The following is a 16,207-nucleotide window of genomic DNA, read 5'->3' as shown; positions in this document are numbered from 1 at the left end:
AATATATATTAAGTCATAAATCTATATCCCTACCATTCTAAATTCATCAGCTTAAAGCATACTCAAGGAATTTTAAATGACCCTAAAGAATGATTATTTTAAATATGGACATCAGGTAAAATATTTAAAAAGATGGAATTTCATGGCTCTTCCAAGAAAGGAAAACCTACCAAGAATTTTGGCCTGAGAAATCAACCACTGAAGTATCTCAATAATAGTCAATCTAATTCCTTTACTTAGAAAAACACCACCAACATGTCAGAATATGTGATTCTGTGACTCTCCAAAAGAAAATCCCAAGTAATGTGTATTATACAAAGGGCCAATAATCCACAACTGTGCTTCCCATGCTTGTAATTTAAAAAATTCACTATTATGTAATTCTGCTATTGCTAACTTAGTAGCAGAGATCTAAAATAAAACCAAAATTAGTACATTAAAAAAGAACAGATATGAATTCTAAGGTATAAATAAACCTAAATGATACCTACATGGGGTCCTGAAGTGAATTTAAGCATTAAAATAGTATTTTTTGATGAAAAGGTCCACTTAATTATAATTGCAGATCTTGTAATACATGTGTGTATATATACGTACCTGCACATGTACACACACACGCGCACGCACCCACCACACACCCCCTACTCTAACAGGCAGATACACCCAGATAGCCTACTTACTAACATGAACATATCAAGTATATACATTGGTGTTAAAAGTACATTTAGGAGAAACATGGATTAGTATTAAAAAGTTTACATTCACAGGCAATGAGAAAACCATGGGAAAGAGTACAGCAGTTACTATTAGGAGTACTGTATTAGGAGCTATATTCATTTCTTGATGCTCAGTGTAAAGATTCTTTGTTAGGACAGAGCTTAGAAAGCGAGGCTAGCATAAGCTGACAGATGGAAGGGGAGAAAAAGATGGTCCAGATCAAGGGACAAGAGGGTACCACTTTCCATCTTTCCATCTGACTCTTCTAAAATTGTATACCTATACTCTTTAGTTTATACTGTAAAAAGCCACTCCCAAAGTTTCAGTGAAAGTTTTAAAAACAATCTTTATCTAAAAGAAAATTCTAGCTCTGGCCACTACATTCTAACAACTTCTTTTATATAAACAAGTAATTCTAAAGAGATGCATTCAAGTTAAACAATAAAAACTATTTATTAGTTAAAACTGAAGTCTTAATTTTTTGTTAAGTCTGATTGCAATAATATAAAATCTGAAAACTTCACTAGAGAAGTACAAATATTAGTGATAAAGACAATCTTTTTTCATTTTTGAAAAATAAAACCAAAAAACAGTGAAAAAGTAAACATTTGATAAAAGACCAAGTAATAATAAAAAAGGACTGATTATGACAAGTCACTTCTTTGAATACAGCTCTTCGTGGTGACACTGTTTTCATTGAGATTTTTTTGGTAGACAAGATACAACATTTTACAAAAATAATAATAAGCATTACACTTTCTGGATTTCCTAATACACTGCAGGTACTATGCAATACAACTTTCTGTGATGATGCAAATATTCTCTAGCTGTGTTATTAAGGAAACCACTTGCCTCATGTGGCTATTGAGGATATGAATTCTTAATTTTATTTAGACTAATTTCCATTTAAATATAGCTAAAGAGGCTAGTGACTATCCTATGGAATAGCACAATTCAAGAATTTCATATATTTATAAGTAAATATAAATTTTTAAATATAAATATTTAAAATATAAATATATTTTAAATATAAATCTAAGTTTTAATGAATCTCTTTCACAGAATGAGAACTTAAAAATCAAACTTTTACCTCTACTGCCTTAAAATCAGTGTCTTCATGTATTTATATTGCATGGGCTTCATAGGTCTTGCCACATACCATCATCAAATTATATATGTATGTGTGTGTATATACATGCAGATAGATACTTTAAAAGTAGTATACAAAGAAACACAAAACTGTATTTGCTGCACAGACTGCCCATTGTATTTTCAACACTTAAGACTTTTTCCTGGAAATACTACTACTCAGGTAACCATAGAATTTAACTCAGCAACCATACAATAAACAAAACAAAAAAACCACTCCCAAACCTCACCATCTAATGATTTAATCTGATTTAAGAGGTGAATACCATTCCTAAGACAAAAGGGGCAAAACTATGTATTTTTTAAATAAAATATCTGTAACTGACCACCTCTCCCACAAAAAGGGAAGTAACCTTTCTATAACTTTCTAAATTATATAAATTTAAACTATGCATCAATAATTAACTCAGAGATATGTATGTAAGAAAATAGTGTAAGACAATATTCTTAAGAGCTTATAACATTGATTTTTGTATATCATATAGCTTTACTGAGATATTAGAAATTAAAATTCAATTTACTACCTCCTTGTAGAATGGAACACCTCTTTAGTCTAAATAACTTTTTAGAAAGTTGTTACATATATTCATTCTAATAATTCACTTGATTAACAAGCAATTTTCAAAAATACCTGAAATAACTAAATAGCAAAAGAACATATCGCTGTGTACCAAAGTAAAAATTATGACCACAGTGAGTAGTTCAAGTAGGGATGGAAGACAAAGAATTTTCACTGACAACTTTTTATTTATATTACTGAAAACAATTCATTATTGTTTTATATAAATGTTATATTTTCCTATAGCAGTGTTTCAATTTTTATAAGTTTCCATTTTTTAAAATCCTTAGTAACCCTAAAACTTAAACAAAAACTGATTAGAATACAAATGACATCAGTGTAAGTATTCTTACCTTTATTTGACTTTGATGGCTTATTCTTGATAGGTTTAAGGGAACTTCTTGATTTATCTTCTCTATCTTTAATAAGTTTCTGAACATCATCCAAAGATAGTTTTTGCAGGACAACTACAGGCTTAGCTCCTTTATTTAGATCTTCAACTAATCCCATTTTTTCTACTTTGTCTTTCTGCTCTCCTTTCATTTCCATTTTCTTTGTCTCCTGAGTAATATTACCATCTTTATCCCTCTTGATTTTTGGAATGACAAAATTTTTCAATGCACCAGACCTGCCCCCCAACAAATAACTTGGAAATTCTGCCTTATTGTCAGGGTGTGCTTTATTACTGTCTACTTTAGTCTTATTACCCTCTGTCCTTTTGTCATCTTTACTATTTGGTGATTTAAAACCAGGCTTATCAGATCTTGATTTATTAGAATCTCCTTGTTTAACACGAGGACTGTCAGGCCTTGATTTTTGCTCCCCAGAAGATGGTCTTTCCCTTGAGTCCCCTGATTCATGTCTATGTTTTCTTTCTAGTTTATCAGGTTTTGAACCATCAGATTTAATGCCATGTTCATTTCTATTAGAGGATCTCAACGTTTCTGGTCTTCGAACCCTCGACTGATCCCCCCGATGTCGCTCTGATTCATTCCTGTCATCTGATTTTTGTTTACTATCATGGTCACGTCTTAATGACTCAGAAATAGATCGCCCATCAGGTCTCTGCTTTAAGGCTTCAGCTCGTTCTGATTTTAACCGAGGTGAATCAGATTTAATATCCTGTTTATGTTTAGACACTTCAGGTTTTTTCTCTGTTGATGGCTTTCCAGAATCTCTCCTATTTTCATGCCTATGTTTTGGTGTTTCAGGCCGACCTTCATTTTTTTGCTTTGGAGTTTCAGGTCGGCCCTCACCTTTCTGCTTTGGAGTTTCAGGTCGGCCATCACCCTTCTGTTTTGGGGTTTCAGGGCGCCCATCACTCTTTTGTTTTGGAGTTTCAGGTCGGCTTTCACCCTTTTGCTTTGGGGTTTCGGGTCTTGCCTTTGTTGTTTCTGATCTGCCGTTATTTTGTTTGTTGTCATTTGGTTTTATGTCAGACAGTCTATTTTCATTCTGTTTAGGTTCAGATGTGGTGCTCTCATTTTGTTTGGATTCAGTTGTTCTGCTCTCATTCTGTTTAGGTTCTTCTGTTTGTGTGTCAATTTTAGTTTCTAACTTACTTTCACTTGATTTTGTCTCCACCAATCTGTTTTCATTTGGTTTAGATTCTGCCAATCTTTCATTTTGTTTGATTTCACTCTTTGAAAGCTCAGAATCAGACTTTTTTTTAGGAGTCTCAGGATGGTTTTCTGGTGTAGCTTTAAGATTTCCAATAATATCTTCCTGGAGAACAGAAATAGGTGCATCATTACATTGTTTGATTTCTTCAGGCTTTTTTATGGAGTCTGAATCCTGAGTTATAGAAGCCTGAGAGTCCACTCTTCCTGCCTGATGAAGATCAATGCTAACCATTAATGCTGGCCTTGACCCATTTCCCGTAGAACCCGTCTCCTGAGAAGCTGGTCTATTACCTCCTGTAGCACCCCCAGCCTCCTGTGGGTAAGAATCTTGTTTTCTTTTTTTCAAAGGCTTATCTGAAATTTAAAGATAAATATTCAGTATCAGTAATAGACATATATTCTTATCTTATTAAAAGCCATATGGACTTTGATATTTAAGTCACAATGTTTTTTTAAATGTGGTGAATGCAAATGTCAATATGCATGTATAAAATAGCAGGCATGAATCACATAATACTTTTAAACCAAGGTTTAAGGAAATATTCATGGTTGCTGTACCTCAATAAATATTAGTGACTATAGTAACAAGAATTTAACAGTGTATTTGTTGATTATATAAATAAGCCCAAGAGTATAAAATAAATAGAACTTATAATACATTAAATACAAACATATATTTATGTTTGTATATGTAAAGGATAAACCAGATTCTTTACATAAGAATAAGGCAATCAGTTATAAATCACACGTTCTCATTTAAGATCATTTAACCATGAACCAAAAATTACTAAGTGCCCATACTGCTAACATAATAAACAGGAAACATAAGCTTTTACAACATGTAAGACAAGTATGGAAAAGAATAAAACCCAAAAGAAAACAGAAATCATGCCACTGAAAAAAGTAAATGAGGAGAATAAGGGAAAAAAAGAGAGTTTAATAGTTTGTCATTAACCTTTGATCCAGGATTCAAATTCTTCAAGGTGTCAACAGCACAAATGGAATTTAAAAGCTAACACACATTAGAAGTATATTTAAAATAAGGAAACATTAATATTATAAGTATAAAAATGAGACGCATAGAAGGACTTTTTAGATAAATCCTGTCTTAAAAGCAACTTCCACTTAAGAAAAATGTTTTGGTTCTTCAATGTAAGGTTATAGGGATCTATATACTGGCCTCAGTAAGAAATAATTTATGGTATTCTGAAATGTAAAGACAAAAATACACACAAACACAAATCTACCACCACAATAAAATGTCAAGGTATTTTTAAGTTATGTATTTCTGTGCATGATTCCACTTGACTCAAGAGGCTGCTAGGTCATTTTCTACAAACTGAATCTCTAGTTAGTTCTTGGGAATAGTTGTATTATAGCACCTTAAGGTTTTGTCTGCTTTAATATTTACTTCTGAATTGCCTGGCTTTGTTTTAAAAGTCATTTAAATCATTTTTATAGGAGAACCTCTAGATTCCCTTATGATATTCATTAATGTGACAAATATCATTTAAGGAAACAAGGTTAAAAGTCAAAATGACCGTTAAAAAATAACCTCTTATTGTTAGAAAACCAAGTTTGAAAAACAAACAAAAACTTTTAATGGTAATGTTGCTTTTATTCACCAAAGTTCCATCATTTTGTTTTCAAAGTAAGAAGCAGCAGTCCATTCCAGCTTAAAGTCTAGTAAAATATTTTACTAAAGTTTAACTCAAATATTTACTAGTAATTTTTTTGTAGAAGTAAGTCATTCTGGTTCTTAGTTACTTGGAAGTCAAGTCTACCGTCACATATGCTCCATTTGTAAAATAACTACCTGATAATATTAATAAAATATCTTATCATCTAACTATTTTCCCCAGTTAAAACTACCCTGGTAAGAACGTATAAGAAACTTTCTGCCTCAATACTTAAGAAGAAAGCACTCAGAATATTAAATTTATGTTTCCTTAATTTTATTTTGTAATGTTCTGCCACACAAAATAATCTTTACATCTTACCATATGGCACACCAAATAATTATTACCTCATAAATGGGATGCTTTATCACCTTATACCCTTAAACCTTTAGGACAAGAATCTAGAAATCGAAATAGTATAATCTAGTTGAAAATTTTTATATTTTTCAATGAAACATGCTTGTGAAAGTCATTAAAATGGTAACCTAAGTGTACTTAAGAACAATAATGACATCACAGAACTCAGGCATCTTTAAGATTTCTCTTAAGAAATCTGTGGCTCATCCTTTTATTAATATGAGCAATCAGTCTTTCTTCTGAACATTAACATTAAAATATCTTAAAGGCTAAATTTAAAGGATTACAAAATACTTAAGAGTTTTTAGATAATTAACCTCATTTCAAATTATCATTTATCATTAAAATAGAAATTTAGCATAGTTTAATTTCAAAGAAATTGTTATGTTTGATTTAGTTATCTTAAACTATAGATGCTATGATTATTTATAATAAAAATATATGAAAGCATTTGCACATGAGTAATATAATAAGATTGGGGAAGATCTTGTAATTTTTTCCATTATGCACAATATATTGCTAAATACAAAGTTTTAATTTTTCAACTATTGAAAAGTACGTCACCTCTTCGGTAAAACCGGGAAAAATTCCATTACTGCTGCAAGGATTCTTGAATATGTTAAGAGCACGCAGGTCTGATTCACTTGATCTGATTCAGTTCCACCATGAACTTATTCCTGTAAAGTGGCTCTGAATCTGCACGTCACTTTTGTCTATCCACTTTTGTTATCAGTCTTCATTACATCATAACTTTCACCTAATGATGGAAAGCCATCTCTATAAAGAATAATTTCAATATTTGGGACACTGATTATCTTTAAGCCCTTTTCAGCACAGGGTACCATAAGTTTAGCTATCAGAATGCATACAGTCCTGAAGAAAATGCATACAAAAAGATACCATAATTTCAAAACCAACAATACTTGTCATCTAGATGCTGATACGAAAATAAGATCCAGCCGTTAGAGAAATTCTGAAATTGATTATTCTTGTAAGAAACAAACTATATCACTTGCTTTAATTTACAAGTGATAACTGAAAACTCTTAAAACAACACAATTATACCCATAGTAGCCAATAATGAAAAATGAAAACATCCCAACCTTAAACTGCAGTATAAACTAAGTGGCTAGCTGTCCTATTTCCGTCTAGTCTCTTATTCCAAATGACAGTAGGTAATTTACTTTTTATAAGGGTTATAGTGTAAGAATATCGTAACATTATAAAATACATTAGTAGCTAGGCTAGGCAATTCCTCATACTTACTAACATGGAAAGTGGACCTTGAGAAAAGATGAAATAGGCAAAGATGAACAAAGAAACCCCCTCTTTGGCAAAAGAAAGCAGGAATTTTCAGCACATGGAGGAGATATTAATGTCTATGATAGGTCATCCCAGAAGCAAAGATGAACAGCCTTTAATTAATTTATGTAATTAGACATTGAAAATATGAGCAGAGGTTGAGCAAAAAGGTCCTTTAAGAATATTATAAAATATTAGGTTACAGAGATTTAACCTATCAGTGTATATAAAACTACCCAAAGAAGGGACAACAGGCCAAGGGACATAAATACCTAGCAGCCAGGAAAGTGTCCTCTATGTGTGGAACAGAGGTACATTACGTTCTGCCACAGCCTAGGTAAAATATTTCTTAAGAGTATTCTATCCCTTTTCTTAAACTGCATAACGATCAAACAACCATGTGTGTTAAACTTTCTAATCTTATTTATAAGCCATAGTTTTTTTCATTTCTGTCTATTGAAAGAAAGCACCTCTCATAATAAATGAATATAATGGGAAACAAGCACAGACCCTATAAGAGAGCTCTCAGTAAAACAAGTAGTCTTTTTTGTTCCTTACCACCACCAATAGTTACCAATAGTTATAAAAAAGTTCTCAGTGCCATACCTTAGAATGCAGTAAATATCAATTTCACAATTTAGTCCTAAAATGCAGTGGTAACTAGTAATAAATTCATTTCAAGGAAATATTTAAATTCTCAAGGGCTGACTATAAAACTACCACTTCAGAAAATGTTGCTTTTATTTAGGACCTCACCTACATACAGTCTTAGAGCAACATACCAGACCTTTAATCTTTCCCAAATCTCAAGATAACTCTTATAATATAAAACACTAGCCCACCACACAGTGCAGAAACTGAATACAAAATGACAAGGTTCAAATCACAAGTGTTAGGTGGCACCTAAATTCTAAAGGTTTTCAAATAAAGCCACAAAATAATGGGAGCATGGCTTTCAGCAAACAAGTTAGAAATGACAGCACTAATATGAGGTAGGCAAAAATCAGCATAACCAATTTGGGAAAATACACATACTAAATCATCAAAATCAAACTAAGAATCAGGTAGTTCCAATGAACATTTATTCCTTTAACCTTATAGCACCAGATACCTCTGTAAGTCCACTTAGAGAATTCAAAATTGTAAGTCAATTCTGTTCACTCAACTTTTCAATTAACTTTTGTTATAGGCACACTATCATAGATTACAGAGAAAACTGATTAGATAATTAAAAGTAAAATATATATTACAAGTTTCTGAAAGAACAGTATGCTATTGGCTGAATTTGTTTTATTTCCCCTAAAAAAAGTTAGTAGTCTAAAATAAGTTTGGTATTATGCAGTTAGCCTATTTACTATCCTTATTTTCTTTCAGTTTTTAAAAGTAAAAACTTCGGCTTCAACAAATATGATACAATGAAAGTTCAGGAAAGTAAAAAAAAAGAAAAAGTTTACCATTTCCTCTGTTTTTGTTCCTACCAACTATTAAAAAATCATTTAAAAAATTAAGCTCCTTTTTGAGAACATAATTTCCAAAAACACAGATTAAAATGTCATGCAAAAACTCAGTTCTCAAGGCAACTAATATTTCTCAGTCAAGAAATTACAATTTTATGTTTCTTGCAAAACTGTCATAGGATTCAGGAATTTGGGATTAATACCATCAAGAGAAGTTAAATAACATTGCTTTCTTCATTTGACATGCATATACTTTCATAAGAGTCGTTAGAGGAGGAGATACATTCTGGAACCTATATAGTTATTATTTCCTGAACCCCACATTACTAAACCAAAGAATAAGAACACTGTATATCATCCTTAACATCAATAGTTTAGTACTTTAAAAAAATTCCAGTTCCCTAGCCAATAAAATAAAGACTTCTGGCAGTCTCTTTATTTACACCAACCTGTGATCTAGGCACTTAGCAAACACCATAGTGCAACAATTACTAAATAATGTCTGTTTTTTCAATAATGTTAAAAAGATCCATCATGATAGGAAATATAAATCTTCAGCATGTTTCTTAGAAACACAATTATCTAGAAATGATCCTGTCACATAATGAACAAGGTCATATATAAAAAGTTCTACCCAACTTTATGAAGTTTTGTTTTATAATTACCAAAAAGAAAATATGAGAACTATTTAACAACGTAGAATATTTAACTATAAAATTAAAGCATAAAGTATACTTTGGTTTGGGTAGTCAAATGTGTATATGAATCTGTAAAGACATCAAATCCATAAATTACATTACTAATTTCAATCACTGATTCATTAGTCTATCAAAATTTTCAAGAGTTTTGTATATAATATTCACCAAATAATCAAGAATTTAATAGGGAGTTACTTTTGATTATAATTTTTTATAAAGCACAAAAAAAGCCCATAAATTCATAGAATAGGTGTCTTGACACTCCATCCTAACACACTACTCAGACAAAAAGGAACACTTAAATCTAATCACCAAAAAAAGATCCTTGACCCTTAAAGGTTTGCTACTTAATATTAATTTAAAATTCTTTCCATAATTTTTTTACTAAACAAAACAAAACAAACCCAAACTATATTATTAAGAGATGGCAGGATTGGAAACAAAGTGAAAAATCTAACTAAATAAAGATCCACATAAACTTTTCTTAAATGTACTGGTTCAAAATAATTCTCTATCAGTTACCCTTGTTTTGACAGAAAAAAAGGTGAAGATGCAAAACTATACTAATATAACTTAGAGAAAATACATGTGAAATACTAACATTCATTTTAGTAGACAAGCACAGATAATATCATTTGATACATAATAGGTGAATAGACCTGTGATACAGAATTACCAAATCTCAGATAATTGTTTCAAATAAAAAATGAAATAAAAAAATCAAGATTTTAACTTCTGAGGTATAAGCATTAGTAATAAAAATATAACTGAGTGATATAATGAATTACAAAATATAATGGAAAAAAAAAAAAAGAGTAACTAAAAAAACGTTTTTTACATTATAATTACACATTTGCCCAGAGTATGAAGTGGTAGTAATGAGATTATTTTACCTTTGTCTTGAACTTCTTTTGAAAAGCGCTCCCTTTCAATAGCTGATTCTCTCTCTATTCGTTCAATTTCAGCTAATGCATCCAATTCCACTTCATCATATATAGGTCCCTGTTGTGATACCTGCTGCTGATTCTGTACCACAGAAGTTTGGGGCTGTTTTGTAGCAATTGAAGTGTTCTGTTGTAAAACAGGCACTTGATTTGCTGGAAGGAATGCTGTTTGTTCTTGCTGCGACAAACACTGAGCAGCGTTTAGTGGGCGGTTTACATCCTGTGGAGTAATGGGTGTTTTTGAAGTCTGTCCTGGGTACTGCACATTAAAAGGAATATCATTTTCTGAAACATTGCTATTTTCCATACCAGAAAGCATATCCTCTTGCTGGTCCATGTCTGAAGACCTTACACGAGAAAGTCTTAATGTAAGTTTAGTAGAGTCCTTGGATGGAGAACTAATAATATCATACATTGCAGCTTTCTCACTCTGGTCTTTTTCATCCTTGCCTAATTTCATTTTCTTTTGCTTCTTTTGTTTTCTTTCTGGAGAATCTAGCAAGATGTCTGGTGGAACATCTCGAGGTGATGAACAAGGTAGAGGCTGAGACTGGAGGATTAAAGGTGGTCTTGATCCTAGAAAAGCAATTCAACAGGAATGAACAATTGTGCTAGTTTTACATTTTCTTACACTGTGATAGAAATATTAAATAAGTGACAACATCATAATGCAAGAAAAAATATTAGGAAATTATCTAACCTCAGCGCCTTATCTACAAAATACAAAAGAAAGCCTAGCTTGCTCACAGATGATCCAGGTTTAAATTTAAGTATGAATATTCCATCTTCCAGACCAGTATTATGTTATTTCTGTTTTTGTCCCTATAAAATATACTTAGCTTGAAAACAGCAAAGGAGTTCATTGTTTCTAAAGATGATACAACACAAATATTTTGGACAAATACTCTCTATTCTTTCACTTACTATTTAGAAAAACTGACAAGTCTAAAGTAAGAATAAGTCTGTCTTATTAATTAATCCTAGAAACTACATTCACATGAATATTTACTGGTATAAGAAAAAGAAAGTGGGAACAATTACAATTTTTAGAATCTTCACTTACTTCACAAACTGATGGTAAAATATTGATTTATACCTTTATGTGGTGTTCTCTTTCTCCCTCCACTTAACATCATTCACATACTCTCTTCAGCTTGCTAATCCTCCCTCTATTAGAAAAATATGCAAGTCCAGCAAATATCAAGGCTCAATAAAGTATTTTCAGCCCAGATCCCATTAATTTACAAATGCATATGATGCAAGGAAGTGGTAAAAATAAGATAATCAAATGGAAAAATTCTCCTAGATAACAAGCTGTTAAATGAGGAAAAATGTATTGATATGCTTCAGAAATAAAAGTATAGTTGTTACATTTCTTATCATTAGACTATAAAATGTTTAAAAACCCATAGGAAATTATAAAAATCAGTCAGAATGAAAGTACTTTATAGAAAGAACTTAAACCGAGACTTATCTTAAATTAAGGTTTCAGTATATATATATGATTTTTCCATGATACATAAATCTGCCCTTTCAATCAGCAATGTTAATATATCTAAAGTGTGATATATAAAAATATAACTTTTTAGAGAACATATCTATTAGATAAAATGTGATAAAGATGCAACTGAGTAATTTTTTTTTTTTTTTAAGATTTTATTTATTTGTCAAAGGGAGAGAGACAGAGAGAGCACAAGCAGGGGGAGCGGCAGGCAGAGGGAGAAGCAGGCTCCCCGCCGAGCAAGGAGCCTGATGCGGGGCTCGATCCCAGGACCCTGGGATCATGACCTGAGCCAACGGAAGTTGCTTAACCGACTGAGCCACCCAGGTGTCCCAAGATACAACTGAACCAATTTACCAGAAATGTTAGTTTGAAGTTAAATCAACAGATAGTGTTTTTAGACAGCTTATATGGGAAGTTAAAAAGAAATGAAACTAACATTTTTGGACCATTTATTTTGTGTCAGAGTGTGTGCAAGGTGCTTTGCACATCAAGTCGTTTAAATAATTTACAACAACCTTGATTTGTATTATTATCACTATTTTGCAGAAAGGAACATGAAGCTTATAGTGGTTAAGCAACCTGCCCAAGGTTATATGGCTAGCAAACCTGAAAAATTTAAAGATTTTTCTAACATCTGAATTCAATACACCATATTGTCTTTGTATTTAAAATTTTTGTGACTAATTATATATATTTTAGAACAAACTTAAATTCCAACAGTTCATCCCTAAATCATATTAGACTGACAATGCATTCAACCTTCAAAACTAGTTGGAAAACAACCTCATGAACAGAAGTAGAGGTTTCTGATGAATAATGTGTTCAAGAAGTTGTTCTAAAGTTTTTTTCTTTCTATCTAAAGTTATCCATCCATCCATCCATCCATCCTCAAGAGTTAGAAGAAAAATAGACTGATTATCTAGATCAACCAGCTATCCCACTGTTACTTCTCCCTGGCAGTCTGAATAATTTCTCACTCTGACAATACTTGTGAGATATGTACCTAACTTTGATGCCTACCCTACAAATAGAGTTATTCTGAAAGCTCCTCTTTCTTTCATAAGCTGAGTTATTTTTATCCCTGAAAATTCATAGAATTATAGAATAAGAATGGCTCATGAAAGTTCAACTTTCACCCCAGGAAGAATGTGTTCCAACTCTTTGATTAGAGACCATCTGTGAAAAAAATATCTTTATAATAAGAGGCATACCAGTCCATGATTCAGAAGGCTATAATTAGAAATTCTCATGGATAGAGAAAATTTATTATCAGATATATTGCAATTAATTACAAGTTAATTCTTTAACATGCATTACAATATTCTCTTCCAATAACTCAGGTAATTCAAATTATCACACTTTAATTTTAAGTACTTCTAAAAAAAAGTCCAAACTTGGACTTAAATTCACAATTTTATGAATCTAGTATATATAAAAGTCCACACGAGGTTCTTTGGGAATTTGAAGATAAAATTCATGTCCATAAAATAGTACAGGATAAGTTATTAGAAAATATTTAAACTAATGAATGGTTTAAGAAGATTAGGAGAAAAGGATCCATGGAAGATCATCCATTTAACTTAGAACTTGAAAAGATAGGATTTTAATAAGCAGAAATGAAAGTATGTGTAAGACATTTAGAGAGGTAAAACAGAATAGGCCTGATTTTGGCAAGTGACTACATGAGAGATGAGAGACAACTTAATGATGATTCAGGACTGGAATGGCATTAAATTAAATTGAATGGCAAAAAGAACAGTGAGAACAATCTTGAAAATGAATCTGAAATACCAGCTAGCCATGAGGAAATTTTGTTTGGAAACAATAATTACAACTTGGGACACAGGACTGGAGCCAAAGACATTGATTTGGCAATCCTGTTCATAAAAGTAATCAATGCTATTATCAAAACTGAGTAAAACAGCCAAGGAGAAAAGTATAATGGGAGATTAAAAAGTCTAATGACAGAAACCTTGAGGAATGAGAGAGCAGATAGAAGAGCTAATGAAAAAAAAAAAACAACAATGAAATAAAATAAGTATGAGGAAAACCAGTGGACTTGATATGAAATAAGTTTTTTTTGGGAAACTGGATGATGGGGAAAGTAGATCAATAATTTCAAACGTTCAAGAGAGGTTAAGAAGGCTGTGGTCTGAAAAGACGATTGGATTTAACAGTGAGAACAATGCTGTATATATCTGAAAACACTATCAAAAGTTTATAGGGATAACTACAGGTTTGTTTCTTTCCCACAATAAATGAAAAACAATGAAGAACAGTTTTGGTATCTGCAACTAAGAAGTTTGAGCTCTTTACTCAACTTGAAATAGGAAATGCTAGGGCGCCTGCATGTTAAGTGTCCAAATCTTGATTTTAGCCCATGTTATGAACTGAAGGTTGTGAGATTGAGCCCTGCGTTTGGAGCCTGCTAAAATTCTCTCTCACCCACCCCAATTAAAAAAAAAAAAAAGTGTGTGTGTTGTGAGTCTGTGAGTGTGTGTTGTGTGTGTGTATGTATATGAAATGCCGAAGGAAATTTAAGTTACTATAATACCTTTAGGAGTTCCATCACTTCCAGCAGGGGAGCATACTGGTTGTGGAGACCTCAAGGGAAAAGATGCAGCATTCCTCATTGTTGAAGAATCTCCATCCTAAGAACAGAGTATAAAATTTATACCTTAAATGATAGGAGAGTCTTTAGAGAAATCTTAAACAGACCAATAAAAGACATAAACTACTGACAAGTAAAGTGCTGGTATTCAAAAGCATAATTCTTCTGCACTTTCCTGTTTTCTTCATGGTAAATCTTAGAAGATTTGAAATTGTATCCAAAAGAATCAACAGCCTATGCGTGGCAATGAATAAAAAAACTGGTATTACTACTATGCTCCATTTTTGTTTACTATTTTCTACAAAAGGAGCTGTGAACACCCTACCAGGCTATAAACGCCTAGAGGGCAGAGTTCACGGTCATCTTTGTTATCCTTATATACATATAACTTATCTGGTAATACCAACAAACCAGTAACATATAACTTATCTGATGATACCACAAAACCAATTCCAGTACGTGGAATATCTTAAAACATCAAAGCAACCTTAAATTTCAGGGAATAAAGTTATGTGCAAGTCCTAGAGGGAAAAAGAACTATGTACTAATAAAGGTTCATTATTTAAAGGAACATTTTTGTGTGAACAAGTATTTAAAAATGAAACTATATTTCATTAAGGACCAAAACTTCTATAGCAAGGATTGGCAAACTTCTGTAAAGGGACAGATAATAAATATTTTAGGCTTTGTGGGCCATATATAATTTCTGTCACATACTGTTCTTTGTTGTTGTTGTTTAAAAATGTAAAAGCCATTTTTAGTTGTAGGTCAAACTACTGGCTAGTTTACCAATCTTACTCTAGACTAAGCTCTGTGGGTATAGGAACCACATTGTTCATAGCTAGATTCTCAGACATGGTATAACTCTTCATGTAACAGTAGATACCATTTAAACTGTGGAATCAAAATAGGTCATGAAACAAATATTAACACTATTTTATTACCTCAATGATAACTAATATATTACATACGTCACTACTTAGCCTGTGCACCATGTGTAGGTAGTCGTCACTTGAGCCATGTCTAGGATTATCAGCATGATGATTAGCTGAATTGCCAGACAACGGACCAGAAACTTTATTATCATGTATGTTTCTCAAACCACCTGCAACAATGGGACTTGATACTGATGCTGAAATTAATAAGAATAAAAAGAAAAAGCTGTATAAAAATAAACTGTTAAAATAACGATTGTTCACAAAATATTTTAAGCATACAGAAATTACAGAAAATAATAATGAGCACTCATGTACTATCTAAAGCTTGATCAAATCTTAGCACTGTACCACATCATTCAGACCCATTTTTGAAAAGAAATAAAACATCAGATAAGGCTGAAGCTCTCCAATATCTGCATATTTCTCTCCTCTGTTCTCTCCCCCTCACTTCATAAAAGTAACCACCATATTGAATTCACAGTTTACTCTATGAATTACCTTTATGCCTTTACTATAAATGAATATATTCCTAAATAATACAGAGCACTGTTTCACATATAACTTTATATAAATGGTATGCTATATGTATGTATATATCCTTCTCTAACTTGCTTATTTCAATGTTGAAATTTATCCATTTTTATATATGTAGTGTTAAATTCACATATTT

At 31.9% G+C, this 16,207-nt stretch overlaps 1 protein-coding gene across 4 annotated transcripts in view; it reads right to left on the bottom strand.

The window, feature by feature from the left end:
• The window catches only part of NIPBL (NIPBL cohesin loading factor), a 200,867-nt gene that overhangs the window by 79,684 nt on the left and 104,976 nt on the right, over positions 1 to 16,207 (bottom strand). For 3 of the 4 annotated variants that reach the window (XM_081826014.1, XM_006730414.2, XM_031024927.2), the window contains exons 7-10: positions 15,571 to 15,731; positions 14,543 to 14,639; positions 10,434 to 11,060; positions 2,779 to 4,401 (exon numbers count right to left, since the gene is read on the bottom strand). In XM_081826014.1, coding sequence (XP_081682140.1) covers positions 2,779 to 4,401; positions 10,434 to 11,060; positions 14,543 to 14,639; positions 15,571 to 15,731 — 2,508 coding nt within the window. The remainder of the gene's footprint in view (positions 1 to 2,778; positions 4,402 to 10,433; positions 11,061 to 14,542; positions 14,640 to 15,570; positions 15,732 to 16,207) is intronic. The other variant, XM_081826015.1, reaches the window with a different exon arrangement.

This window comes from Leptonychotes weddellii, chromosome 7 (assembly GCF_054177405.1).
Source record: "Leptonychotes weddellii isolate Sample4059 chromosome 7, ASM5417740v2, whole genome shotgun sequence".
NCBI classification, from domain to species: Eukaryota; Metazoa; Chordata; class Mammalia; order Carnivora; family Phocidae; genus Leptonychotes; species Leptonychotes weddellii.
Note: the sequence above shows the minus strand (reverse complement) of the source record. Positions and strands in the feature narration are given on the sequence as shown.